The following is a 27,573-nucleotide window of genomic DNA, read 5'->3' as shown; positions in this document are numbered from 1 at the left end:
TAGATTTGTACTAATACATTACCATCCTAGTAATTTTTCACCCTTCAACTACCCTCTATGAGGAGTCAATAATAATTCTACTACGTTAAAATTTAAGGTGATAAAAAATCTATTTTTATAATTTTACTGTATTCTACTTGTAACTGAAAATATAAATTGCTTGCCTGGTTTTTACTAAATTTTATCCACCCTTATAATTTTTGACCCCCTAAGCCTCAGTTAATGGGAAACATTCAACAAGATACACATTGACGCTAGGTGAATAAAAAATCTTTTTGAAAACACAAGAGTGCTCTGCTAGAATTTTACTATATTTTTACCAGCCTAGTCATGTTTTTCTCAACTACCCTAATTGAAAAACATTTTCAAATGTTATTCTATACTAACTAATATTTATTTTTTAAATGTTTAAATATTAAAAATATGAAAACACTTTATTCCAAAAACTATAAATTTTACCTGTTTTAAAAAATTGACTCTGATTCGAGTCGTATTACATGGCTAAGCGAAATCGAATCGTTAGTCCCTTTTATGAATATAAAATAACTGATATCAAGTTGAGTTTTAGTAAATACAATGGAATTTTTATATTTCACAGAATAAATTACCAGGTAAGAAATATTCAAATTGAAATAATTTTATTACGTCTATTATATTATTTATCTGATTGTAAAGTTATTATTGTAAATCTATTGTTAAAAGATTTGTATTCATTAGGTAGATGAAAATTTGAAAAATAATTTAGGTATTTAATATTTTAATATTATTTAAATAAGAAGAGTATTAACGATTGGTCAAAACATAATTTTAAGATTAGGTGTATAACATAAAGAATTTATATTGCAAAACATTTTAGGATATAAATATTTTAAGTAGGTATATTCAAATGAGACCGAAATTACCGGTTGGTCAGAACAGCTGATATAGATTATTTGCGTAGTAAAATAAATTTATATTAGCAGCATTTTAAAAATTTAAAGATATTTGTATTTTAATTCTTTGTCGATTTTTCATTCATTGTCAGTTGAATATAGGTAAAAATTAAAGGTTATTACAAAAAAATATTAACTTATTTATTTTGTTTATGGAAATGTTTGAAAGAATCGCCCACGGAGAGATCTGGTTTCTCGGCACAATCCACACACTCATAAATTGGGTTTTTTCTTATTTTTAGGATAGGACATACTCTGCATCTTTTCGTTTTCGTTTCGCGTTTGTCCGATTTATTAGCAATTATTTATAGGTAAATGTTCGCGTGCGATATTTCGTCTTTCTTTGCTTTTTTATAAATTAATTTACGAATTAATTCTAACCTTGATATCGTCTTTTATGTCTTTTGTTTAGTATATTGTTTAAAATGTGGAAAGTCTAACTTTCCACGGTACCATCGATTCATCTAGCGATAATTATTTTACTGGATAACGCAGAGCAGTCATTTTATTATTAAAAAGTCTATAACTGTTCTTATTCTATAAAACCGATCTTCAGGAATAACATTCGGTCCCATTGGATTATGGATGAAGATTAAGCACCTTAAAATTATAAGAAAAAGATCTCTTCTGATGTTCTGCAAAAAAGATTTTAAGTTGAATAGTGGATCTGTTTTCCAATAACCCTCCAATCTTGAAATCCGTATGTGTCAGTGTGGAAGATAATTCCCATAAATACTAGAAATTCAAATAAGGAAAGTGGTTTACATCTTTAAATGCTAGAATTTACACAAACACCAACTTCACCAACTTTTTTATATGCTAAACATTGCAATATTGTTGTTTTGTACATTACCTATTTTTTAACAAAATTTTACAACTTAAAAAGGGATCATTTCCGTGAGTTGGCTGTATATCATATAGTTAAAAAACTCGAACATTGAAGTAAAACACTGTTGTGATTGGTATATTTAATTAAATTTTAAAAATCCTAAAGGATTAAGTTCAAAACGTTTTCGGACTTATCAGTCCATCTTCAGTGAAATTTGTAGTACGTAATTAATAAGTAATAGGTAAGTAGTAATTTTTAATTAAATATACCAATTATTATAACAGAAGTGTTTTTCACACACACACACACACACACTCGCACATACACCGTGTAAATGTATTGAAGTATTTTTAAAAAAACAAATTTATTTAATTTTTGTTAAAGGGGTAGTAAGGGGTAAAAAATTACTAAAGTTGTAATAAATTCGTAAAAACCTAGCAGAACACTGTGGTATATCATAATTATTTTTTTTTAATTCTGCTAGCTTGAACCGTAAGCCAGCAGAATCGCTCCCATTAAGGGTGGTTTGGTGGTGAAAAATTATTAGGGTGGTAATAAATTAGTGAAAAATGGGTGAAAAAATATGCCATCAACAAAAAGTTTTTTTTTGAATTCTGCTAGCTTAAACCTTAAGCCAGCAGAATCGCTCCCATTAAGGGTGGTTTGGTGGTGAAAAATTATTAGGGTGGTAATAAATTAGTGAAAAATTAGTGAAAAAATATGCCATCAACAAAAAGTTTTTTTTCTGAATTCTGCTAGCTTGAACCTTAAGCCAGCAGAATCGTTCCCATTAAGGGTGGTTTGGTGGTGAAAAAATATTAGGGTGGTAATAAATTAGTGAAAAATGGGTGAAAAAATATGCCATCAACAAAAAGTTTTTTTTTTTTTAATTCTGCTAGCTTGAACCTTAAGCCAGCAGAATCGCTCCTCTTAAGGTTGGTTTGGTGGTGAAAAATTATTAGGGTGGTAATAAATTAGTGAAAAATTGGTGAAAAAATATTACGTAGGTTAAATTGGATTCCGCTCATGTGTCCCCGCTAGCTTAAGGGACCTATCCAACCAGGAGATATTGTCCTAGTGATAGATGAACAGACTCCAACCCTAAGTTGGCCAATGGCTAAGATCGAACAAGTTCATCCAGGAACTGATGGAGTAGTGCGAGTGGTAACAGTCCGCATAAACAATAAAATGTTTAAACGACCCGTATCAAAACTTTGTATATTACCGACTGAAGCACTGGACATAGTTACAAGTGTTAACACGTTTCAAGGCGGCCGGTATGTTACGGAGAATTAAAACATAAGTGCAGTTGTCGGTGAGAGTGGGTGCAGTTGTCCACATCTTTAGTTGAGACGTGACAGCAAATAAAAGAAGAAGACAATGAAGTTAGAAACAGATTTAATTATTGAGCGTAAAAATAATTTGTGTAATGAGATTTTTGTAAGTTTCTTTTAATAACAATAAAGTCTACTAGTGTATCAGTTTTACACAAGCGAGTTATCAAACCAAGCGATTTACCCCAACAAACACACTAAACAAACTAACAACAAAATGGGTAATATTTAAAATTAAAGAAATTCTTCAATGGAATAGAAAATTTGTAGTCGCAAACTCCTTTAAATTTAGTTTAAAGCTTGTTACAGCTCTTAGATAATTTTATATGCATTGGTAATGTATTTGTCCCATTATACTAGAAATCCTAAAATATATATTTCACCTACATATTGGGCCATGTAAGGAATTTTTTTTGGAAATACCGAAGAAATTGTTATTGGACGGTAATTATTCGCTTGTTTATGGTCACCTTTTTTATGAATTGGTAGCAACTTTCCAGCTTTTATATAGTCTGGAAAGCCGTTTGTATTTTGAGAACGATTTCCCAAGTGGAAATTGAAACATCAATAAACTTATTTTAACCTTTAATTGTGCCTGATTCCTATTAAATTAGTAATTATCTGAAGAGTCGTCATTTGAAAATGATAAATTAACTAAATATGTTAAAGGCGACAATATAAAAGAAACAACCTTTTTTAGTAAAAGCCTTGAGATTTTTTAAAATTTTTGGTTTAATAATTCGTTTAATTCTAATCTAGTGTAAGGATGAAGAAGAAGTTGGTCATCCAAAACAGTGTTGTTACAAATGTATGTGCCACAGTATAGACAACAACCAGTATTCCCACTCCGCTTTGGCGCGAAAGTTCGCGCAATTTTACTCGCGCAGACAGCGACGCCATTTTCTCTGGTGTCCGAAAAATTTGACGGCTCTCATTGGTCATTGACCATTGTCATTTGTCATAGATAAATAATATAGAGGCCATTGTATTTGTTTACTTTTTGTGTATTTATAGATACAAATAATCTTTATACATTTTTTATTTCGCAATTGCGTTGTATAAGTACGTCGATATGTACAAAAATAAAAACAAAAAGACTTGCCACACTTGTGCAGCTATAAAGTGTTGTAATAATTCTAGAAAAAGTAATTTTAGCTTTTTTTCGTTTCCAAAAGATGTTAATAGGTGAGTGTTATTAGGATTAAAATTGTGTATTACAGATGCTAAGATGTTATATTATTTATTAACAGTGGATTTTCATCGTGTATTAAAAAATGTTTGTATTTAGGGTATTAAAAATTTGGTTAATGGCATGTGGACGAGAAGATTTATTGGATAAGGCAGAACATTTACATAGAAGTCATCGTCTTTGTGGTACTCATTTCGACAATAAGATGTTTCTGAATGGAATAACAAAATCGATTCTTCAGCAGTTCCCACAAATTTTCCTTTAATGGAGGGCTCATCAACTTTTGATCATACTTATTCTGCAGTAGTCCAAAACATATGTCTTCCAAGATGTCCTATTAATGAAGGTAAATAAAATAAATAATTAAGATGTAACACATATCTAAGCTTTCTCTTTTTCTTTTAGAAGTAGTGAAAAGTTCAGCTATGGATATAGAGAAAAATGTTAGTATTAAACATAAACCATCCACTATAACTGTACTTCAGGATATTACTATTACTCCTGGTAAAAACAACATATTCCATGGAGAACCTGAACATGTAACTACACGTCCAGTAACACCAAGTTCAACTCAAGTGTCACAATAATTATCAATAAATACTATCCGAAAAAATGTATTACGAAGTACAGTTATACAATTAAGGAAGGAAAACCATTATTTAAAAAAAAAAACTTCAGAAGTTACAGTCTACAGAAAAGAAGTATATTGACAATTGAAAAATTGAAGTTTTATAACATATTTGTGTGGATATTTAATGAAAAAATGTTTAAGAATTCCATAGTTGTGAAATATGTGGCAGATACTCAAAAATGTGTTAACTAACTTGTGAGATACTATTGTATATTCATATTTAACGGATATGAAAATAGAACTAATGAGACATATGGTAATCTAAAAATGCCTACTGGTGATTTTGTTAACTTTATTAGTATACTTGACTGTCTCTTTCACAAGAATTTTGACATATTAGCTGTACAGCCGAATATTATTAAAACATATGTTTCTCTATTTAGTACCATAAATTTTAGCCACCCTTGTGAACAATTTCCACTAAAATATTGTAGAACTTTATTTAGCTGTGTACGTTTGTACTATTCATTAAAATTCATGAAGAGAAATTTCAAGACTGAAAAACATGAAAATATATCCAAAAGAAAAAATAATAAATTGATTATTTGGAAACATCAATAAAGCATTATTTACTTGTTTATAACAATATAAAAAGTCAAAATACTCTTTTTTATTACAGTGATCAGATAATATCGATTAATAATTAATATACCTATTTAGGGGTTTTCTTCACATTATCTTATGTTTTTAGTGAGATGTAACTAAAATATCTGATCATATTCCATAAAAATGTATTAGAGTATTACTTCTAATTAATTAATAATTAATTATATTGACATTAATCAAGATCAAGTAAACAACAATGTAAAATATCATTCAAAATCACATTTGAACAAAAGCAATTGTTTATAGAATAATCCATACTCCTAAATTGCTTTAGCTAATTTCTTTTCATATTCCTTTGGCATATTAATTGCAAAGCCGAATATTATTAAAATAAAATATTGTATAACTTTATTTAGCTGTGTATGTTTGTACTATTCATTAAAATCCATGAAGAGAAATTTCAAGACTGAAAAACATGAAAATATAACCAAAAAAAAAAAATAATAAATTGGTTAATTGGTTATTTGGAAACATCAATAAAACATTATTTACTTGTTTATAGCAATATAATAAGTAAAAATACTCTTTTTTATTACAATGAACAGATAATATCAATCAATAATTAATATACCCATTTAGGGGTTTTCTTCACATCCTCTTGTGTTTTTAATGAGATGTAACTAAAATATCTTATCATATTCCATAAAAATGTATTAGAGTGTTTCTTCTAATTAATTAATAATTAATTATATTGACACTAATCAAGATCAAGTAAACAACAATGTAAAATATCATTCAAAATCACATTTGAACAAAAGCAATTAATTATAGAATAATCCATACTCCTAAATTGCTTTAGCTAATTTCTTTTCATATTCCTTCCCGTTCACTTCTTCAGAAATTACATTTCCATATATCTCATCGAAGAACTAATTATGGTTCAAATATAGGTATGATATGACTTCTCATACATGCAAATCATTGCTCATGAGATATAATTTGTTTAACTTCTGAAATTTTAAACTACAAAATGATACTTTGTAAACTTAATGTGTACTTGTTTTATACATGTATATTTGATTTTTATCTGTAATTGTATTTATCTACAATGTATTTTTGTCTAATTTTGACAGTGGGTCTGTCACCTTTGTTATTATTAAATAAATAAATAAATGTAATATCTAATGCAACATGTAATAATAAATGAAGTTCATTTAAAAATTTATTTTGTATTTCCACAAATACATTCTTAACATTAACAGGATGACGCTACTTTTAGCACTTTGTACGATTCCGTTAGACATCTAATGTACATCAACAAGGATTGTAAGAAAAAACTCAAAGAAAAATTGTGCTATGAAGTACAGTTATAAAATTATGGAAGGAAAACCATTATTTAAATAAAAAATTCAGAAAACATTCTGTACATTCTACAGAAAAGAAATGTGTCGATAATGTGACAATTGAAGACTACATGGCACTTACATCTAAATTTTGTCCTTCGTTAAATTTAGCTAATTTCATAAATGTTCAAATTTTACAGTCTAGAAAAAAGGAAAGAGGTATAAGATTCAGTAATCAGTTTAAACAGGATGTCTCTTAATGTACTTCAAGGGGCCAAAAGTTTTACAAAAATGTTTTGTGTAGCAAATTTTGTTTACCCAGCCCTAATATATTATTTAAAAATAATATACCAGACAGCTACTCAAAAAATGTAACTAATTTGTCGGCTAAAACTGTATATCAATATGTTAATGTATATAAAAATAGAACCGGTGACACATTTGGTAATCTAAAAATCCCTACTGGTGATTCTGTTGACTTTATAAGTAGGTATACTTGACATTCTCTTTCAAAAGAATTTTGACATAGTTGTAAAGCCGAATATTACTAAAACATGTTTCTCGACTTAGTACCATAACTTTTAGTCACCTTTTAAACAAAGTCCGTGTAGGTTTGTACTATTTATTAAAATTCAATAACAGAAATTTCAATACTCAAAAATCTGAAAACAAAACTAAAAGAAAAAATAATAAAATGATTATTTGGAAACATCAATAACACATTATTTAATCGTTTATATCGAAATAACAAGACAAAATAGTCTATTACAATGACCAGGTAAGATCAATCACTAATCAATATACCTATTTAGGAGTTTTGTTCACATCCTCTTGTGTTTTTAGTGAGATATAATTAAAATATATTAACTGATTCCAAACTCTGTACTTGAATTTTGAAATGAAACTTTGCATTTTATTCTACTTTATAACCATACAGCTTTAAAACTAGCATATTTATTAAAAACTGTTGCATAACTCTCTATTTGATTTTTTTGATAGTGTATAAGACAGTTTTGTAACAAATAGTTGTTACAGAACGTTAGAAAACAAAATCATAAATACAACGCAGTGAAAGAAACAATTTTAGTTTTTTTTTTAATTTCTCGAAGAATGAAAGGGTAACAAGAAAAGAGTTTTGAAATTGGTTGAAATTAAAATCAATTTCGTTAAATAAATCAAAGTCGGCTCTGTCGCGTCCATATGTGCAGTGCCACTCCACGGTTTTCATCCAAACAATATGGCGTCAAGGTCACCGAATTTTGACTAAAAAGATCAAAGGTACCGCGGTAGAGTGAGAATACTGGTTGTTATTTATACTGTGTATGTACGATCAGTTTTTTTGGGATGGTCGCAATTGCTACTAATGGAACATTTTTAAAAAACAGATTAAAAGTATTGACTATTTCTAATGAATCTATAATAATGTTATCCCTATTTGATAGCGTTATGTTACTTTCATTCTTTTTACATTTTAAAAAATCAGACATAATTTTTCAAGCACTTGTAGAAGGATTATTAATTGTTTTTATTATATTTTGGTAGTGGCATTTTTTGGTTGAATTTAAAAGCTTTTCATGATTTCTTGTTTTATGTTTATAATTACGCAACTCAGAAAATGCTCTAGATAATGCATGCAAATTTTTCAGCTCAGAACTTAATTGTCTCACCTTGTTATAAACCCATTTATTACTATTAGGTTTAGACCTTTTATATATAATAGGGAAGTTTATGTCAAAATGAAACATAAAAAGATTTAAAAAAGTATTAAAAGAAATATTTGTGTCCAAAATACCATATATTTAAGTCCAGACCTCTCTTGAGATTTCATTTATAAATTTATTAATACTAATGTCATTAAAATTTATTTTTGGTAGAAAATACTTGACTCACCTATCCTAAAATCAAAATTTAATCAGTACTTTGTGATGGTCGGACACATTATTATCGTTTACACCAGTAAGAGAAGAGGTTGAAAAATTTACAAACACATTATCAATGGTCGTAACGCTGGTATCCCTGACCCTAGTGGACCATTTACGAGATATGAGTTTACATTAAGAAGAAAGGACATTTTGCATTTTAATATCATCAGAATTTTAATACGTTGTATCAATATTAAAACCGTCGCATACAATAATATAGGTGTTAGATTTAAAAACGAAACTTAAAACAGATTTAAGATTTTCTAAAAAAGTATTAATATTACCAGATGGCAATCTATAACAGTTTAATATTATAACTATGTCATTTAACTTTTCTTTATAAGAAATGCAACAAAATTCTGAATGTTTACTGGCATAAACCTTTTGAACGTTGATTTTGTTTGTTTTGATTACATCTCTAATCCATATCCCTACATCTCCACATCTACTGAATTGTCACGTGTGTAGTTACCGTGTAGTTACTTAGTGCTTAGTGATTATATTAAATATTTGCTGTCGCAATCAGAAAAGTCAGTACGGTTGATTGCCTAATGCCAGAACTTCCGCTAGCTTTTTGTGCGATTAATAAGAGTTTCTGCAAAAATGCTATATGAGAATAAATTTTACACATTTAAGTTAGTTCACCTTAGAGTCAGTTAGCTACATCGGTTAGCATAAAGCTTAGTGTTTTTTAGGTTCTGGTTGGTATGGATTAGATCATATATCTACATTATGTTCTTCACACATCGCAGTATTTTTTAAAATTGGTAGATTCTAAAAATATGTAATACAGTTTGAAGATTTCAGTAAGTTATATTGCATGCATATGGATTTAAAAATTATTTATTGTGCCTTAGAGGTTATAGCATTTGTCTTTAGATACATTTTAAACGACGATTTTTCTCTGTCCAACGAATCTTCTGTGAAATGCAAATTACACATACGAGTGATTTTAGGTAGTTTTTTTTTCTCTGTATTACAAAACAATATCCCTACCTGACTGTAGGGGTAGCTTAGTGTAGCTTTTCTCCCTATTTACTTTACTGTTTAACTTTTGCATGACTTTGGGCTCTGTGCCTCTGAAAAAAATGTGTGTCCGATCAGGGGGTCGGCAGGAGGCTGACGGCCCCCTGTTCGGAAGTTGTGTGCTCGATCAAACAGTCGCCAATTTGGCAAAAACTAGTTTTGGTCTCCTTGCCGGCTGAGTGATCGATGGGTCTGGCCATCAAGCCCATGCTTGTCGCACACGGCCTCAATGCTCAGGTTTCGCGTTTGCCTAGGGCAATTGGTCCTAAAGGGCTGTTTCCTGAAGGGTTTTGCCTGAAGGGCATGTCTGAGGGGCCTTTGCCTGATGGGCTTTAATGACGTGTGGATCTGTGTCCAGCTATTTTTTCTTTAAATCTTTAAAGTTAACAGTTTGTTTGTTAGTGGAGATTTTGGTTGAAAATAATAGGGGTAGGGTTTGAGGGTGGGTGGGATGTACATTCCCAAGTGTATAATGCTGTCACACATCCCGTGTATATGTTTTTTGGGTTTTTGTTTTTTTTTTGTTTTAACTGGTTAGTGAAAATAAAGTAAATAACTAAAATAAGACAAATCATAATAAAAATGGGGTGGTGGTTGGGAGTTAAGGGTATTTCTTTGGTTAGCATATGCTCATTTTTTGGTTTTTTGATTTTTTTTTTGGATTTTGTGTTTTTTTTTGGCCAAAACTGTTAAGCTATCGGGGTTTAACCATGCGAGTATATTTTCTTTACGTTCAATCAGGGTTGTCCCCGTATCCTGCCAGCTGTTGTTTAGGCCGTCTATGTACCGTCCTTAGATTTGGATCGTAGTCAGTCAGCTCTCTTAGCAAACGGTTCGGATGGTTTCTGAGGTTTTCAAAAAGCTCATATGCATGTTCGTCCATCATGCTCAGGACTCTCTTTTGCTGCGAATCTATATATACGTACCTTAAAGTTACGTACGTAGTGATTTTAAGAGCCTCCCTGATCATGAATTTCTGTACAGTTTGGATTTTCTTCCTGTTTGTTTTACATGCATGTCCCCTCGCTGCAGAGGCGTATGTGAGGGATGGCAGAATGATAGCGTTTGCTATTCTTATTTTTGTTTTGAACCTCAGTTTACTTCTCCTTCCAATTAGCGAGGAGAGCTGACTTTTGAGGATCTTTGCCTTATGTACCGTTTAGTTTATGTATTCGGTAAAGGTGAGACGTCTATCTAGTGTTACTCCGAGATATTTGGCGTTGTTTGTCCATTCGACCGGAGTGTTTAAGATAGATAATTCCCTGTCTGGGATTCCTTCACGTCTTTTGTACATAACAGCCTGTGTTTTGTCCGGGTTAACGGCAATTTTTCACGTAACACACCAAGATTGCAGACGGTTTAGGGCCGTTTGTAAGTATCTGCTGGCCAGATCTGGATTGCTACTGCTAGCAGCTACAGCAGTGTAGTCAGCGTACAGACTGAGCATAGTTCGATGATCACTAGGGGTGTCCGAAGTGTATATGGTGTACAGATAAGGCGACAGCACAGCTCCCTGTGGCACCCCTGCCTCTATGGTTCCGACTTCGGATAGGGTGGACCCTATTCGAACCCTGAACCTTCTGTTGGCTAGGTACGAGGAGAGAAGGCATGTCATCGCCTTACTGTATCCTAGTTCGTTCATTTTATACAGCAGACCGTCGTGCCACACTCTGTCGAAGGCTTTACTGACTTTTAAGAAGGCGGCTGCTATATATTTTCTTTCGTTGAACCCTTTTGTGATGAACTCTGTCAGTCTCAGTATTTGCAGTTCGCAGGAGTGATTGCTCCTGAATTCGAACTGGGCCTCTGGAGTTGCTCCTATTGTATCGGATTCTTCCTTTAATCTGGCCAAGATAACTCTTTCCGAAATTTTGCTTATTGATGGTAATAAGCTAATGGGTCGGTAGTTTTGTGGAAACATCCCGTTTTTACCTGGTTTCCCTATCATGATAACATGAGCCTCCTTCCATCTGTCCGGAAAGTGTCTTAATCTTATAATATGATTTATTAAGTTCGTTAGATGAACAATGGCTTTCCTGGGCAGATTTTTTAAGGCTCTGTTTGTGATGTTATCTGGGCCTGGAGTATTCTTAGTGTTGGTCATTTTGATGAGCAGCTGGATTTCTTCAGGGGTGGTATGTTGAAGTGCTATGGTTTCTTTACTTCTTTTTAGGTGTCGGCTCCTTCTTTCCACTTCTTCTTCGAAGTCTGGATGTTCTGGAGGGGTATACTCTGTCTGCTTATGTTCTTCTTCTTCTTGCTTGCTTCTTTTGATTGGTTCTGGAGGGGTAGACTCTGTCTGCTTATGTTCTTATTCTTCTTGCTTGCTTCTGTTGATTGGCAAGACAAAGGAGTGGGAAATTAAGGGAAACGTACAGGCTGCGCACTTGTCGATGTTATATCTACAGGTTTCATTAATCTAGGTTACAGGCAACAGCCACATTTGTCTGAAAAGATGAGAGAACTATGGAAAATTAAAACTCTGATTATCTAAGTTTTCAGTATTGCTAATATCTGCTGTAAATATTGTAGAGTGTGCTTGTTTAGTGAACGTGCATTGTGTGCTGCTTATAAATATTGTGTATGATAGAGAATTATGTGTATACTGCATTTCTTATTCCGCTCTTGTTGGTATATTCTTGTTGGTGACTTCTTCTTTAAGTATTGACAACCAAAGCCTGCTGCATTCTGCTGATGGATTTGCCATACATTTTTCTTCATTAAGTAGGATGAGGGCTGCTTCTTTGGTTTCTCTGTTTTTCATATCTGTTTCTTTTATGGCTATTGTTGCAACTTTCCATTGTAGTCTATGTTTATTATCTCTTGCTGACCCGATTCCTGGCTCACTCCAGCTCTTTCCCTAATCACACCTCGTTGCCGATACTTTTCCTTCTAGTCTTATCCAACGTCCACCGTAACATTTTCTTTGCAGGCCACACTTCACCACCGTACACTAACGCAGTCCTTACCATACTCTTGTATATCTTTTCTTTCAGGCATCCTCCGTTTTTTGATATCGAAGAACTCCGCTTATTCGCTTCTATTTAAACCAGCCAGCCTGTATCCTGTTGGTAATTTCTCGATTTAGTGTTAGAGTAGGGCTGATCTGGTTTGAGGTGAATGTGAGAGGTGACATTCGGATTTTTGCAGAAAAAGTTAGCTAATGACTTCAGTAATATTAATTGACTTATTCTTCTTCTCAAATAGGTCAAGAATATTAATAAAAAAATTAAAATATTGACAAATTACCAAAAACATCGATTTTTCTACTTTTCATGCTTATAACTTAAAAAAAAATCATTTTGCAGCAAAGTCGTAATCAAGTAAAATAGCTAAAATTCAGTTTTCTATAAGATACAGCTGATTAGAAATGTTTTAATTTATTACCCTTACAATAAATACAAAAAAGACGAGGAAACAAGCATTTTCTTATTCAATGTTTTCAACCACTTGAATTACACGTAGGATCTTCATAATTCTTCTAGAAAATCTTTATAACTTAATAAAACGATTCACAAAATTTAATTTAAATCGATTTAACAAATTTTTTATTTTTATTTTTTTTACGTATACCGGATATCTATATTTGAAATTCAATTTTATTCAACATATTTTTTTTGGTATTTTTCATCCGCAATATCAATAATTTTTATTATTATAATATATGTTATAAATATCTTGAAGATATAAAAAATTTTATCAAGAAAGAACTCCGAAAGAAAAAGGTAATGGTTTAAAGTTTAAAGATTATCATACTGTTATTTATAACTTCGTCGTAAATGCCGGTCAACTTTGACCAATTGTATTTCAGAAACTACTACTCTTAATTTAAGTTTTTTGCTTTTAAAAGAAGCGTCTTGTCAAGTCTTTCTTAATGCCGTTTTTTGAATTTAATTCAAGGTAACAGTTACCGAGATATTCTATTTGTTTATAAGCCAAAAAATTGTTTATAATTATAAAACATTTCTGAGGCCGTCTAAATAAACCGATTTTAATTCCATAAAATATGTTAGATAGGTTAAGTACATTTTTATAAGTAGAAAAATTGGTAAACTTCTATATGGTCTAGTTTTTGTTTTTCAATATTAAAAAAAAAAAAATTAATGTTACCTATTTTAGTTTAATAATCTATTAAATAAATTGTAAAGAAATCTTGTGGACTGTTTAATTATGTTATAAAAATTTTTCAGAAAAAATATAAAGGTCTTAAGTGCAATATAAGTGGTTGAAAAACATTGAATAAGAAAAAGCTTGTTTTCCCCTCTTTTTTGTATTTATTGCTATTTTGCAGTAAGGATAATAAATTAAAAAGTTACTAACCAGCTGTTTCTTATAGAAAATTCAATTGTCGCTATTTTATTTTATGACGACTTTTCTCCAAAGTAAACTGTTTTAAGGTTGCGCCTAAGCAAGAAAATTAGAACAAATTGAAGTTTTTAGTAATTTTTAAATATTTTAATTTTTCTATTAACATTCCGATCTATTTGAGAGGGTGGAAAGTCAATTATTATTACTGAAATACAATTATTATTATCTTCCATCCACGTTTAGTTATTTTTTCACAGATCCGCTCTATTCTATGTCCCACTTTCCGTTATGTAAGAGACACGATATTTAAATTCTCCTACTCTTCCTAATTCCCCAGAAGCAACTACGATCAGTAGGAGAATTAAATTATTACGAACTGAAATTTAATTTGAAGAGAAGGATTTAAATAAACGTTAATATATACATTTTAAATTTAAAACGTGATATTGGTTAGACTCATAATATATTTATATAGGGAATATTTCTTAGTATAAGTATTTAGCATAGTTTTATTCGTTAGTTACGCCACTGCAATATACCACTTAAACCATATACTTAAGTCGCTATAAACCAGACGCCATTCAGGGGAGAAGGGGACAGGAAATATGTAGACGAGATCACACATTCTTGAGCTAAAGGGGGATTCGATATTTGTCGCTCGAACTAAATAGACGTAAATTATCGTGCACGCCGAAAAAGACGAAAGACGAAAACAATTAACGACGATGCCAAGTATAAATAAGAGGCTGACTGTAAAGTAACAAAACGACTCACGACGAAGCAGACGACAAGTGGCTGTTTGCAGACACGATAAGATTAATTTATGGTTTATGGATCTTTAGACCCACAGGATGATGACAAATGATCAGGTGACTTTGTTCCTTTAATAGATCGTGCGAAGATTATTTTTTTTATCATGAACTGTGAACATTAGGAAAGAAACAAACAAAAGTATTTGCAATTATTTTTTGATTTAACTTTACTCTGTTGATGTGAGGACTTATATTTTGATAATGATAGTTGATATTTGACTCAAATAATACTTTAATTTGAATGTTAAAATCAAAATCTTTTAGTAGGATATTTTGCTATAATCTGAGATATTATTGTACTTATTATATTGTTGTAATACAAAGAGATAAGAGTTGCGAATTAAATGCGACCACAACCTCGTTCACGGTAATACTAATTTAGACTACACTCAGAAAAATAATCTAAGTTTTAACTTTTTATTTTTTTTTAAATAACTTTGATATCAATTTTAAAAATGCAGTCTAAACAAACGACTTTATGACTAAAAACTGTGACTAAAAAAAGGGGTGCCTGGACAAACAAGAAGAACTTGCGAAATTTTTCAGGCTTTGCATGGGATAAAAATGACGACGTAATTAAACGTATTTGTTCGTTTTTGAATGAATTAAATGTAGATGATAAGAATGACAATGACGCGGACGACGATAAAGAAGCTTATGACGAAGATAAAGACGTTTATGACAATAAAGACGGTTTCGACGATGAAGACGATAATGAATACGAGGACGAAACTGAAAGTAGGCAAACAATGGCTTTAAAGACGAAGAAAAAAACAAAATCGGGTAGAATGACGGCCGGTAAAGTAAATGATTCTTTTGCTTTGACTTTTAAAGACGTAGAAGACAGCATAAGACCCTCCGACTGAAAAGACGATTATCCGGTGAGAAAACGGATTACTGACTTCGAAGAAATTTCTGAGTTAATGGGATGAAATGATTTGCAAATGCTAATTTTTGCCAAACGATCCCTAAAAGGAATTGCGAAACTGTATATTCAGTCAGAAAAAGAAATTAATAGCTGGAAACTATTGAAGAAAAGACTTATTTCGGAATTCGAAAATAAAATAGGTAGTGCTGAAATACATAAAATGCTGATGCGCAGAAAGAAGAAACATGATGAATGAAAGTGTACAAGAGTATGTACTGACGATGAGGGAAATTGGTAGCACAGGTAACATAGAAGACAAGGTCATAATACAATATACAATAGAAGGCATTCAAGATGACCCTGTTAACAAAGTTATACTTTATGGCGCAAACAACTTCAGAGACTTCAAGGAAAAAATTAAATTGTATGAACTCAATAAAAAACAGACGGCACAAATCCTCTACAACTGAAACGCATAGAAAGAAGTGGACAAACAATGAAGTACGACGGGATTATCGAAACAATGAAGTTAGAGGAGATGACAAAAGAATGTCGGAAAACAGAATTAAGAAAGAAGAACAATGTTATAATTGTGGAAATCGAGGGCACAGATCGAGAGATTGTCCTGATAAAGCCAAGGGAACGAAATGCTTCAAATGCAACCAATTTGGACACGTGGACACGTTTCCTTTAAATGACACGTTTCCTTTGAAAGTTAATCAAACCTTTGAGTTTGGATCAAAAGAAAGGAGGGCATTTTTAAAACTTAAAGAGCTGTTAACTAGTCAGCCGGTGTTAGAAATTTATCACCTAGATAGAGAAACCGAGTTACACACAGACGCTAGCAGTCATGGATATGGAGCTTGTCTTCTACAGAGATCAAGAGAAGATAATAAGTTTCACCCAGTTTATTATATAAGCAAGAAAACAAGTCCAGCCGATGAAAAGTATACAAGTTACAAATTAGAAGTTTTGGCTATAATAGAAGCAGTGAAAAAATTTCGTATCTATCTACTCGGAATCAAATTTAAAATAGTAACGGATTGTTCGGCATTTACTAAGACCATGAATAAAAAAGATTTAACTACCAGAGTTGCGAGGTGGGCTCTGTTACTGGAAGATTATCAATACAAACTGGAACACAGAAAGGGAACAAGGATGGGTCATGTAGACGCTCTCAGTCGATAACCTATAGTCATGATAATAAATGAGACATCAGTAGTACAAGAACCAGGTTTTATAGAAAGAATAATGCATGCTCAAGAAGCTGATAACCACATTCAAGCAATAAAGAAAATACTTGCTACGGAAGCTTACGAGGACTTTCTGATTAGAAACAATATTCTATTTAAATATGACGAAGGTAAGGAATTGTTATTCATTACAGTCATTCCGAAACGAATGCAAACAGAAGTAATTAAACTGTTACATTACGTAGGACATTTTGCTGTAACAAAAACACAGGAGTTAATTCAAAGAGAATGTTATATTCCTAACATCAAAGAAAAAGTCAAGCATTGTGTAAGAAATTGTATTAAGTGTATACTTGGAAGTAGAAAAGAAGGTAAAAACGAGGGTTGGTTACATCCGATAGTAAAAATCGATGGACCTTTACAAACATTTCATGTTGATCATTTAGAACCGTTAGCTACGACCAACAAGAACTATAATCACATTTTGGTGATCATCAACGATTTTCGCATGGTTAGAATGTATGAAGAGGCAACAGAAGGATTTTGGAAATCCCCTTAGAATAATATCCGATAGAGGTACCGCATTTACAGCGAACGAGTTCGAAGAGTATTGTCAAAGTGAAGAAATTAAGCACAATAAGATTACGACAGGTGTGCCAAGGGGCAATGGCCAAGTAGAACGTGTCAATAGAAAGTTAATCCCAGTATTAACCAAATTGAGTATAGAGGAACCGACGAAGTGGTATAAGCATATTTATAAGTTGCAACAGTTTTTTAATTCCACTTATCAAAGAAGCATTGATGCTACGCCATTCGAAGTACTTTTTGGCACAAAGATGAAGAATAGAGAGGATCTAAGGATGAAAGAAATAATAGAGCAGGAAATGATCAAACAATATGATGAAGGTAGAGACATGTTAAGAAACGAGAGTAGACGTCAGTTAATCAAAGTCCAGGAGGACAATAAGCGCAGGTATGACCTACGACGGAAGAAGCCGAGAATGTATAGAAAAGGGGACCTAGTGACAATTAAGAGAACGCAGTTTGGTGGTGGACTCAAGCTGAAGAAGAAATATCTCGGACCATATGTGGTAGTAGATGTTAAGCCAAATGATAGATATGATGTGAAAAAGTCAGGATACCATGAAGGCCCCCTGTACATCAACGTGCGCTGAATATATGAAGGCATGGTTAGGGAACCACTGCAAGATACCACTTAAACCATATACTGAAGTCGCTATAAACCAGACTCCATTCAGGGGCGAAGTGGACAAGAAATATGTAGACGAAATCACACATTCCTGAGCTAAAGGGGATTCGATATTTGTCGCTCGAACTGAATAGACGTAAATTATCGTGCACGCCGAAAAAGACGAAAGACGAAAACAATTAACGACGAGGTGTCCCACATTTTAAATCGCAGACAATTATCTGTAATCTTGTGTACCTGTAAATAACATCATTACAGTTTATTTTATGTAATAAAGACTTCTCGCACGGATCTCGGACTTTTATTCTAACGTTAGTTCCTCTTCAAATAATAAAAGAACTTTAATAGACCTATATTTATAATAAATATTGATAATTTTATTTTTGTACAGCCCATTAATCATATCTCGAAAGTGTGGCATACATCACAAAAAACACCTTTTGTTAGTTTAATGTTTTTTACACGTGAATTTTTTAATTACTGTACCAATAAATTGTCACCAACTTTCTAATGTTGACTTCTTGGAAATATGGAAATAAAACACAAAATTGTAATTACAATTAGACATTTAATTAACATTTCCATTTTAAGTTCGGAGCATTTAATTACAAGTTTATGATTTGTTTTTTAGATGGCTAATAAAACTAGTTCAACAAGGAACAAAGAAGCAATTGGAAATATCAGATTTATATGAGACACTGGATAAGGATAATTCGAAAAAATTAGGTGATTGTTTAGAGGGACATTGGAAGGCCGAAATTCTAAAAAGTCAAATTAAAAAGACGAGCCCAAGCCTTTTAAAAGCTATAATAAAAGCTTTTTATTTTGAATTTCTAATTTACGGCTTGGTCTGGTTTATATTAAATGTTGTGTTAAGGTAAGTATATGTACCTTCTTCTTCATGTACCATGTTCTTTCAGAAAGTTGGTATCATCATATCTATCTTAATTTTATTCACCGCTACCCTAAATATCATGCTTGTATTAACACCATACCAATCACGCAAGTTCTTCAACCATGAGGTTCTTCTTCGTCCTGGACTGCATTTGCCTGCTATTTTTCCTTTCATGATATTTTGTAGCAACCTATATTTGGGACCTCTCAGTACATGTCCGAAATATGTACCAGATATACGTAAAAGTCATATTAAATATCGATAAAGCAAATAGCAATAATATATAGAATAGTTACGTTGTCATCAATGTGTTACCCCTCTAGAGCAGGGTTGCTAATATTATAAAATAATATAAAGAGAAGATATTTTCTTGTTACCTTGTCATCTCTACATCAACTACATCTTGATTGTTGAAGTGAATGTCAAAACTAAATGGGTGAAATTTAGTTAAATACGTCGTCTTGTAGATTTTATCAAAAACTATTCGCACCATTCTTTTAAATCAGTAGAAAACGATGGATGTTTAGAGATTCTAACCCTATTAAAGTGATCATCTCTGAAAGAAAACGATATTTGTTCACGCATAATTGGGTAAAAGCAATGATTGTCATTCAAGCAATATCACTTGCTACGACCGCGTAGCATAATAAATTCTTAATGTATAGGTGATTAGATTGGTTAGTTTGTTTACAAACAACAGAGCAGTTGAATGTTAATATAATATTATCTCATAATGGCTACTAGTAAAAAGACTGATGAAAGAAAGAAAAATATGGGGAGGATGTACGAGGTTATGAAGAAAATAAGGTTACGATCCCACGAATTTGGTGAGTTTTGCAGATGCAAACGGCTAAAGTGCGTCGAAAAAGTAAGCAATAAAAACAAGGAACGTATTAAAAAGGAAAAGACAGTTAAGATTTGATTTCACGTACAAGGCGCTTGCGCATCCGCTTATACGTATTTCGGCCCAATAGGCCTCATTAGCCGGCTTTCGCAATCGCTCTGAACGTGAAATAAATCTTTCTGTCTTAGGAAGCAAATCTAACATGGCTTCGTATAGACGCAATGTGTCCTAAGACAAAAAAGATTTATGTCACGTTCAGAGCGATTGCGAAAGCTGCTCTGATAAGGCCTATTGGGCCGAAATACGCATAAGCGGATGCGCAAGCGCCCTGTACGTGAAATCAAATCTTAACTGTCTTTTCCTGTTTATTTCGATATACTCTGTACGAGTACTAGAAATCAATTCGCTAAGAATTTTGCTTAGTTGAGGAGATATGCTGGGGAATGCAATTTTTAGATTCCCCGTGTCTCTCTTAACATCTTTATCAACGTCTGTTTTGCCTTGCAATTCTTAGAAGGCACAGATTAAAGCGGAATTCTTGAATTTGGTTTCGAAAATTATTCTACGATTTTATTATCAGATGTCGCTACATTGCATCTATACGAAGCCATGCTAGATTTGCTTCCTAAGACAGAAAATATTTATTTCACGTTCAGAGCGATTGCGAAAGCCGTTCTGATGAGGCCTATTGGGCCGGAATACGTATAAGAGGATGCGCAAGCGCCCTGTACCTGAAATCAAATCTTAACTGCCTTTTCCTTTTTATTTCTATATACTCTGTACGAGTACTAGAAATCAATTCGCTAAGAATTTTGCTTAGTTAAGGAGATATGTTGTGGAATGCAATTTTTAGATTCCCCATGTCTCTCTTAACATCTTTATCAACGTCTGTTTTGCCTTGCAATTCTTAGAAGGCACAGATTAAAGCGGAATTCTTGAATTTGGTTTCGAAAATTAGTCTACGATTTTAAGGAACGTATTCTTTATTATTTCAACGCATTGTTATCGGATAACGAACAAAATTCATAACTTTGTTCTTTAATAATGCTAATAAATGTACAGAAACGATGATGAAGGACACAAAATAAGAATGAGGAAAACTTTTACGACTCAAGATGTATGTACAGAGTACGAATACAACCTGATGGGAACGACGATGATTCAATAACACAAAATATCACAGAAATTCAAGTTTGTGTTAAGTTTTTTTTGGCAGAACACGGGATTACTGCAAGTAAACTTCAACATTTACAGAAATCGTTAAAGAGAACAAGTTTTGTAACTAAAGATAGAAGAGGTGAAAAAAATTATAAAAATTTAAAACAAGAAGACTGTTCGTTCACATATTGAATCTTTTTAATCACGACAAAGTCATTACAGTGTACGTGACAATCAATCTAATAGCTATCTATCTGAAACTTTAAATATACGGAAAATATCAGGAAATTAAAGTTGCTTACCAGACATATCGAGGCTTTTTAGAAGGGACTTTAGTATAGTTTTTGGATATCTGCGGATTGACACATGCAGTGAATGTGACGAATTAAATGTCAAAATGAAAGCTGCAGAGAATAATGATGAACTTTCTAATATCACAATTGCTCGGGAGCTTCATCTACGTTAGGCCCAAATCTTTTATTAAAGGAAAATGCAGACAAACTAAAACCACGAACAAATGCGACATTCGAAGCGATAACTTTGGATTATGGAAAAATCATTTCATTGCCTAATATTGCCACGAATGATACATATTATCGCAGGCAGCTCTCTATGTACACAATTAATATACATGTACTATCTGGTTCTGAGTCGCATTTTTACACCTATCCCAAATATGTTGCAAAAAAGGGATATAAAAGTATATAAATTTCACAATATCACTTTTCAGTTGGGATTTCAAATCTTTGCTTATGCTCTCGATTGATCTGGTAACATTTAAGCTGGATAAAAGGACCGCTTTGAAGGCAGATAAAATCCGTGCTTTCTTTTGGATTTAATCAAATAACACATCAGCCGTTTCAATAAATGCCCCTTTTACTAACGTTCCATCTTCAAAAAGTTTCTTGTATTGCGCCAGTATGTAGGAAATTTGAAAAGGCACGATTGTTTCAGCTACTTATCGATTGTTTATTTGACATAGAGAAGATGGATTGCTGCCACTTAAAATATTTCTCAAATCTTGCAATTTTTGCTTTCTTAGCTCACTCTTTGGCCGAAAATCATTTTCATACTTTTTATGCATGATTTTACAATGCTTTTTTAAGTTCCGACGGTTTGGCAGTATCACTGAAGATCGACAAAAGACACAAACGCACATATTCTTTCTCCCAATCACTATTAAAATGGTACGTTTGTCTTTTTTTCCAGCGCACTCATTTAAATATTGCAACATCGCCACAAAGATTTATATAATGTTCCGTCGCCATAGGGCATTATCAACGAATAAAGACGCATATTTATAATATTATATAGAAGCACCCTTCAAATGGTAGAAAGGGTCACGTTAGTATACTTCTAAATACTCCTGTATATGGCGACTGATGAGGATAAGCCTCAATACATTTAAGTATTTTCAATTTGAGCTTCACGACTTCGAAGAAGTGTAACAAAAGTCCTTAATAAACGTCTGTTTAAAAGTTGGACTGAAAGGACAACTTTAATGTTAGAAATCACTGATCTAGATGATGGAAACTCACTATATAAACAAAGTCAGCTTTTGAACCACGTATTAAAATGCATAGGTCTCTTTTTTGCATTTTATGTAACTCGGTAATATAAAATTGAAGATAAAAAGAAAATAGAAAATGTTTCATATCAAGTTATTCGAACCAATGGTAGTCAATATTTTTTATTTTAGATGTTCCCAACCGATAATTTTATTTCGTTTCATAGCTCTATTCTCTGGAGAAAACAGGGAGAAAAATCAAGAAGAAATGTATACGTACGGAGGTCTTCTAATTTTAGTTTCAGTCCTTTCCATATTTTTTATGCATCATTTACAAATTGGACTGGCATCAATTGGTATGAGAATCAGAGTTGCTTGTTCTTCACTGGTGTATCGAAAGGTAAGAGAATCATATAAAGTCTAAGGTATAATAATCATAATTATATAGAGGTAAAATTTAGTTTAAGATTAGGCAAAGATACCATCAAATTGAATTAGTGGCGAAGAAATTCCAAAATATTAGATATTATTAGAATATTCAATATTCATAGTTTTCTTTTACAAAATGTAATTTATATTATTATGTTAAGTTAAGATGATCAAGGTAAGCTTAATAAAAATATTAAAATAACCCTATCTCCTATTCCTCCAAAAACTATATGCCAGCATACATGTTTTCTAAAACCTGTAAAGAAACCCGTTCATGGCATTACTCATTCCTTAAAACGCAACAAACATTCTGCCATAAACCATATTTCTGCAGATTTGATCCAAAAACCAGATCCATAAATTATCATTGTCATCATTAACCTATATGTGTCCACTGCTGGACATAGGTCTCCCTCAGCTGTTTCCATCCGTCTCTCTCTCGTGCGGCTTGCATCCAGTTGCTTCAGGTCGTCAGTCCATCTAGTTGGTGGGCGTCTTCTGCTCCATATTGCTTCTTGCCTTGGTCTCCACTCTATAATACGTTTTGTCCATCGGTTATCTGATAATCTGGCGACGTGTCCTTCCCAATTCTATTTTAACGACACGATTTTTTGGATAGAGTCTGTTGTTCTTGTTCTAGGACATATTTCTTCGTTTATGATTCACTCTCTCAGAGAGACACCCAACATCCGGCGCTCCATAGTCATCTGAGTTACGCAAATCTTATTAACTACCTTTTTTGTGAGTGTTAATGGTTTCGCTCCATAACTAAGTACATGTAACACATATTGGTCAAAGATTTTCCTTTTGAGGCTTATGGGTAGGTCCGATTTAAATACATCGTTTAATTTACCAAACGCTGCCCAGGCTAATCCTATGCGACGTGAGAGCTCACATGTCTGGTTATCTCTGCCCTACCGAATTTATTGTCCTAAGTACTTATACGATGTAGTCTGCACAATATTGCATCATCCATACGATCGGCTATAAGGACGATGTCATCTGCAAAGCTCAAATGACCGATCTTCTCTCCATTTATGTTGATACCATGCTTGTTCAGATGCGCCTTCTTACAAGTATGCTATAAAAGCGCCGTGAACAGTTTTGGAGAAACTGTGTATACTTGCCGTACTCCTCGCTATATACAGAATTTATTTGTTTCTTGTTCAGATAGTCTTACGCTAGGTGTGGCATTTTGGTAGATATATTTAATTATGTTAGTGTAGCGATGATCTATTCGGCATTCTGTCAATGCTTTTAACATTTTCTGAAGGCTTATGGTATTGAATGCTTTCTCGTAGTAGGCAAATATCAGTGCCAATGGTTTGTTGTAATCTGCAGACTTCTCTATTAGGTTCTTTATTACTAGTAAGTGGTCGTTAGTGCTGTATCCCGATCTAAATCCAGCTTGTTCTCTAGACTGATAAAAGCCTAATTTAGCGTCCAATTGTTTTTGATAATTTTTGTGAAAAGTTTATATATGGTGTAAAAACAAACTGATAGGACGGTAGTTTTTTTAAATCTGTTATGTTTCCTTGCTCGTGTAATTAAGTAAAGACTGCATTATTCCACTGAAACGAATTTTTTCCTTGTTAGACGCATTCGGTGAAAAGCTTGGCCAAAGCCTGGATAATTTTATTTTCACCTAGTTTGATCGCTTCGATCACTACTCCATCATCGCTAGGGGATTTGTTATTTTTCATTTCTAAAAGTGCTGTTTTGATTTCGTATGTAGTTAGTTTTGACATTAATTCTGATCCCTGGTTAATGATTTTAGGCAGGGGCTGATCTTGCCTTTCGTCGGTGCTCTCATACTTTTCGCGATAAAAGGATTAGACAACCTCAAGGATTTTGCTTCTATCAGCAGTAATGTTTCTATCTTTATTTTTTATTTTGTACATATTTTTATTGCCTATGTTGTTCGTATTTCGCCTCAAAACTTTTAAACTTTTGTTTTCTTGAAATATTTTGGTTATTTCTCTTATATTGTTTTATATACATAAGGGGTGGCGGACAGGGATGAAATTGCAATTTTTTGGGGAAAAATTAACGATCAGTAATATGTCCGCCATTTTCATGGCTCATTATTTAGCCCCTAAAAACTCTAAATCCAAAAGAGCGGACAGCTGGGTTGGTACAGAGAGCCATAAAACGGGGTCAAATGTACCACTTGCCTGCGCATTTTAGGTCTCGGTAACAATTTTCAAACTGATTTTATTATGATATTTTTATACCGATTGATTTGAAAATTTGTCTGCTCACTTCTGTTACTATTCTGAAAAGCGTCAAGTAGAGTTTTCCTCAAAATTTTCCAAAAAAATTTCCGTAAATGAAAATTTTCGTAATTTTTTGTGGTAAAATCTAATTTGTAGAATCATTTGTATAATTCTGTCAGTTATACCATGAATTTTTCCAAAAATTTTCAAACGATTTTTCCGATAAGAAAAAAAAATTTAGAAAAACTTTAAAAATTGCGTCATTTTTCTCACTCTCACTGATGTCATCACATTCATCATCTTCGTCACTTTCACTTTCAATAATATCACATTCATTATCTGCTTCATTTTCAATCACTACTTCTCGAATTGATTCTGGCATCTGAGGTCCACTAAACCATTTGAATTTATATGTTTCATCTTCAAACTCCCAACCATGTTCTTCAACAATCAATTCTGTTGGTACTTTTTTATGAGCATTTGTCCAAATATTTGAAATATAATGGGGTCGCAGTAGATGTTGGTGTAATTCATCTTGACATGGTGGTAAGCTTGAAGCATCGAAATTTTTTAGTTTTTTTTTAAAAGGCTCGTTCATATCATGCAACTTATACTGCCGGTTAAATAGTGAAAATCTGACATCGTTTACTTTTCTTTTTGGAATTGTTCTCGTCAGTCCTGTTCCATATAAGTGACATATATGAAAGTTTCTAAGGTTTCAAAAACTTCATTACAATCGAAGTCAGTTTCACCAAGTTGGATAAAAGCATCTTGATACTTATTACATTTAGCGCATGTGTCTAGAATTACTGATCTAAATGGAACGCGCATCATTATTATTTTAATATTTTAAAATACTAATGATGCAAAATTAATGTCCAAACAGAATTTGTAAAACTATAATTAACTAATGAAAAAAAAAAAAAATTCAATCAATTTGAAAGTTAAAAAAAATATTGAAAATATCTAAGTACAAAGTAAACTTCAAAACTTAAAAAATTGATAATTCGACTATTAAAATGATTTTTATTAATAATTATTTGTAAAATGTTAAAGGAATTCTACAAATTGAATTTTACCTTTTGATAAATAGAAATAATATATTTTGTATTTGATTATTAATGAAATAATAAATCAAATTTTTCTTATATCTGAACAACCATTATTTATGCAATATAAATTTAAAAACCTTTTTATTGTAATAAAAAATAAGTAAAATTACTATTTGTTATACCAAAAATATTTAATAGTTAACATTATAAAATTACTTGAATTTAATAAAATATCAAATATCAAACATTTATTCAATTAAAAATTAATTCGTAAAATATTTATATTTAAGAAAAAAATGTGATTTGTAAAGTAAATATGACTTTAGTTTGAAAAAAAAAAACATTATCATAATATCATTTTAAAACTACAAAATATTCTATAAAAGATTCAGACGATGACGTAGAGTTTTATCAAATGTTTTAGAAAAGTTTTTCTAATTTTTTTTTTAATCGGAAAAATCGTTTGAAAATTTTTGGAAAAAAATCATGGTATAACTTACAGAAAATCAAAAGAATTCTATAAATTAGATTTTACCTCAAAAAATTACGAAAATTTTCATTTACGGAAATTTTTTTGGAAAATTTTGAGGAAAACTCTACTTGACGCTTCTCAGAATAGTAATCAATCGGTATAAAAATATCATAATAAAATCAGTTTGAAAATTGTTACCGAGACCTAAAATGCGCGGGCAAGTGGTACATTTGACCCCGTTTTAGGCTCTCTGTACCAACCCAGCTGTCCGCCCTTTTCGTTTAGAGTTTTTAGGGGCTAAATAATGAGCCATGAAAATGGCGGACATATTACTTATCGTTAATTTTTCCCCAAAAAATTGCAATTTCACCCCTGTCCGCCACCCCTTATGTATCCACTCTCGCGTCCGCCCTTTGGGATTTCGTCTGGTTATACCAAGATCTTACTCTGGGCAAATTTTCAGCCATATTATCGATCGTTAATTTTTCTGAAAAAAATTACAACTTCATCCCTGTATAGCCACCCCCTGTACCACGAGGGGCGTCCGCCTGTAAGGCAAAGTCTTAACTCAGTTACAATGAATATATTCCAATAGAGAAATGTCATATTACTGATCAGTTCAAAATTTCGGCTCTATCCCTTGGACTATAAGGAAGCGATAAGTGGTTTGACAGCATAATAACTGCTTGTGTAATCTAGTTTTCACAGTGATTCTAGGCAACCTATTTGGGTGGAGTTTTGACTTGTTCTTGAATGAATTCAGAATCCAACAGCCCGCTGAAGTATTGGATTTTTATAATATAATTATTTGACAACCTTTTGTTGGCCAACCACCTAGAGCGGAGTTGAGCCGAAAT

At 32.3% G+C, this 27,573-nt stretch overlaps 1 protein-coding gene across 8 annotated transcripts in view; it reads left to right on the top strand.

Moving 5' to 3' along the window:
• The window catches only part of LOC140445522 (ATP-binding cassette sub-family C member 4-like), a 152,226-nt gene that overhangs the window by 21,788 nt on the left and 102,865 nt on the right, over window positions 1-27,573 (top strand). For 4 of the 8 annotated variants that reach the window (XM_072537614.1, XM_072537610.1, XM_072537609.1 and 1 more), the window contains 2 exons: window positions 18,775-19,020; window positions 22,775-22,947. In XM_072537614.1, coding sequence (XP_072393715.1) covers window positions 18,775-19,020; window positions 22,775-22,947 — 419 coding nt within the window. Of the gene's footprint in view, window positions 1-14,710; window positions 14,930-18,774; window positions 19,021-22,739; window positions 22,948-27,573 lie in introns of those variants that run through there. The other 4 variants (XM_072537608.1, XM_072537613.1, XM_072537606.1 and 1 more) reach the window with 2 other exon arrangements.

Source organism: Diabrotica undecimpunctata, chromosome 7 (assembly GCF_040954645.1).
Source record: "Diabrotica undecimpunctata isolate CICGRU chromosome 7, icDiaUnde3, whole genome shotgun sequence".
NCBI lineage: Eukaryota > Metazoa > Arthropoda > Insecta > Coleoptera > Chrysomelidae > Diabrotica > Diabrotica undecimpunctata.
The sequence above is the reverse complement of the archived record's forward strand: the minus strand, read 5'-3'. Positions and strand labels throughout refer to the sequence as shown.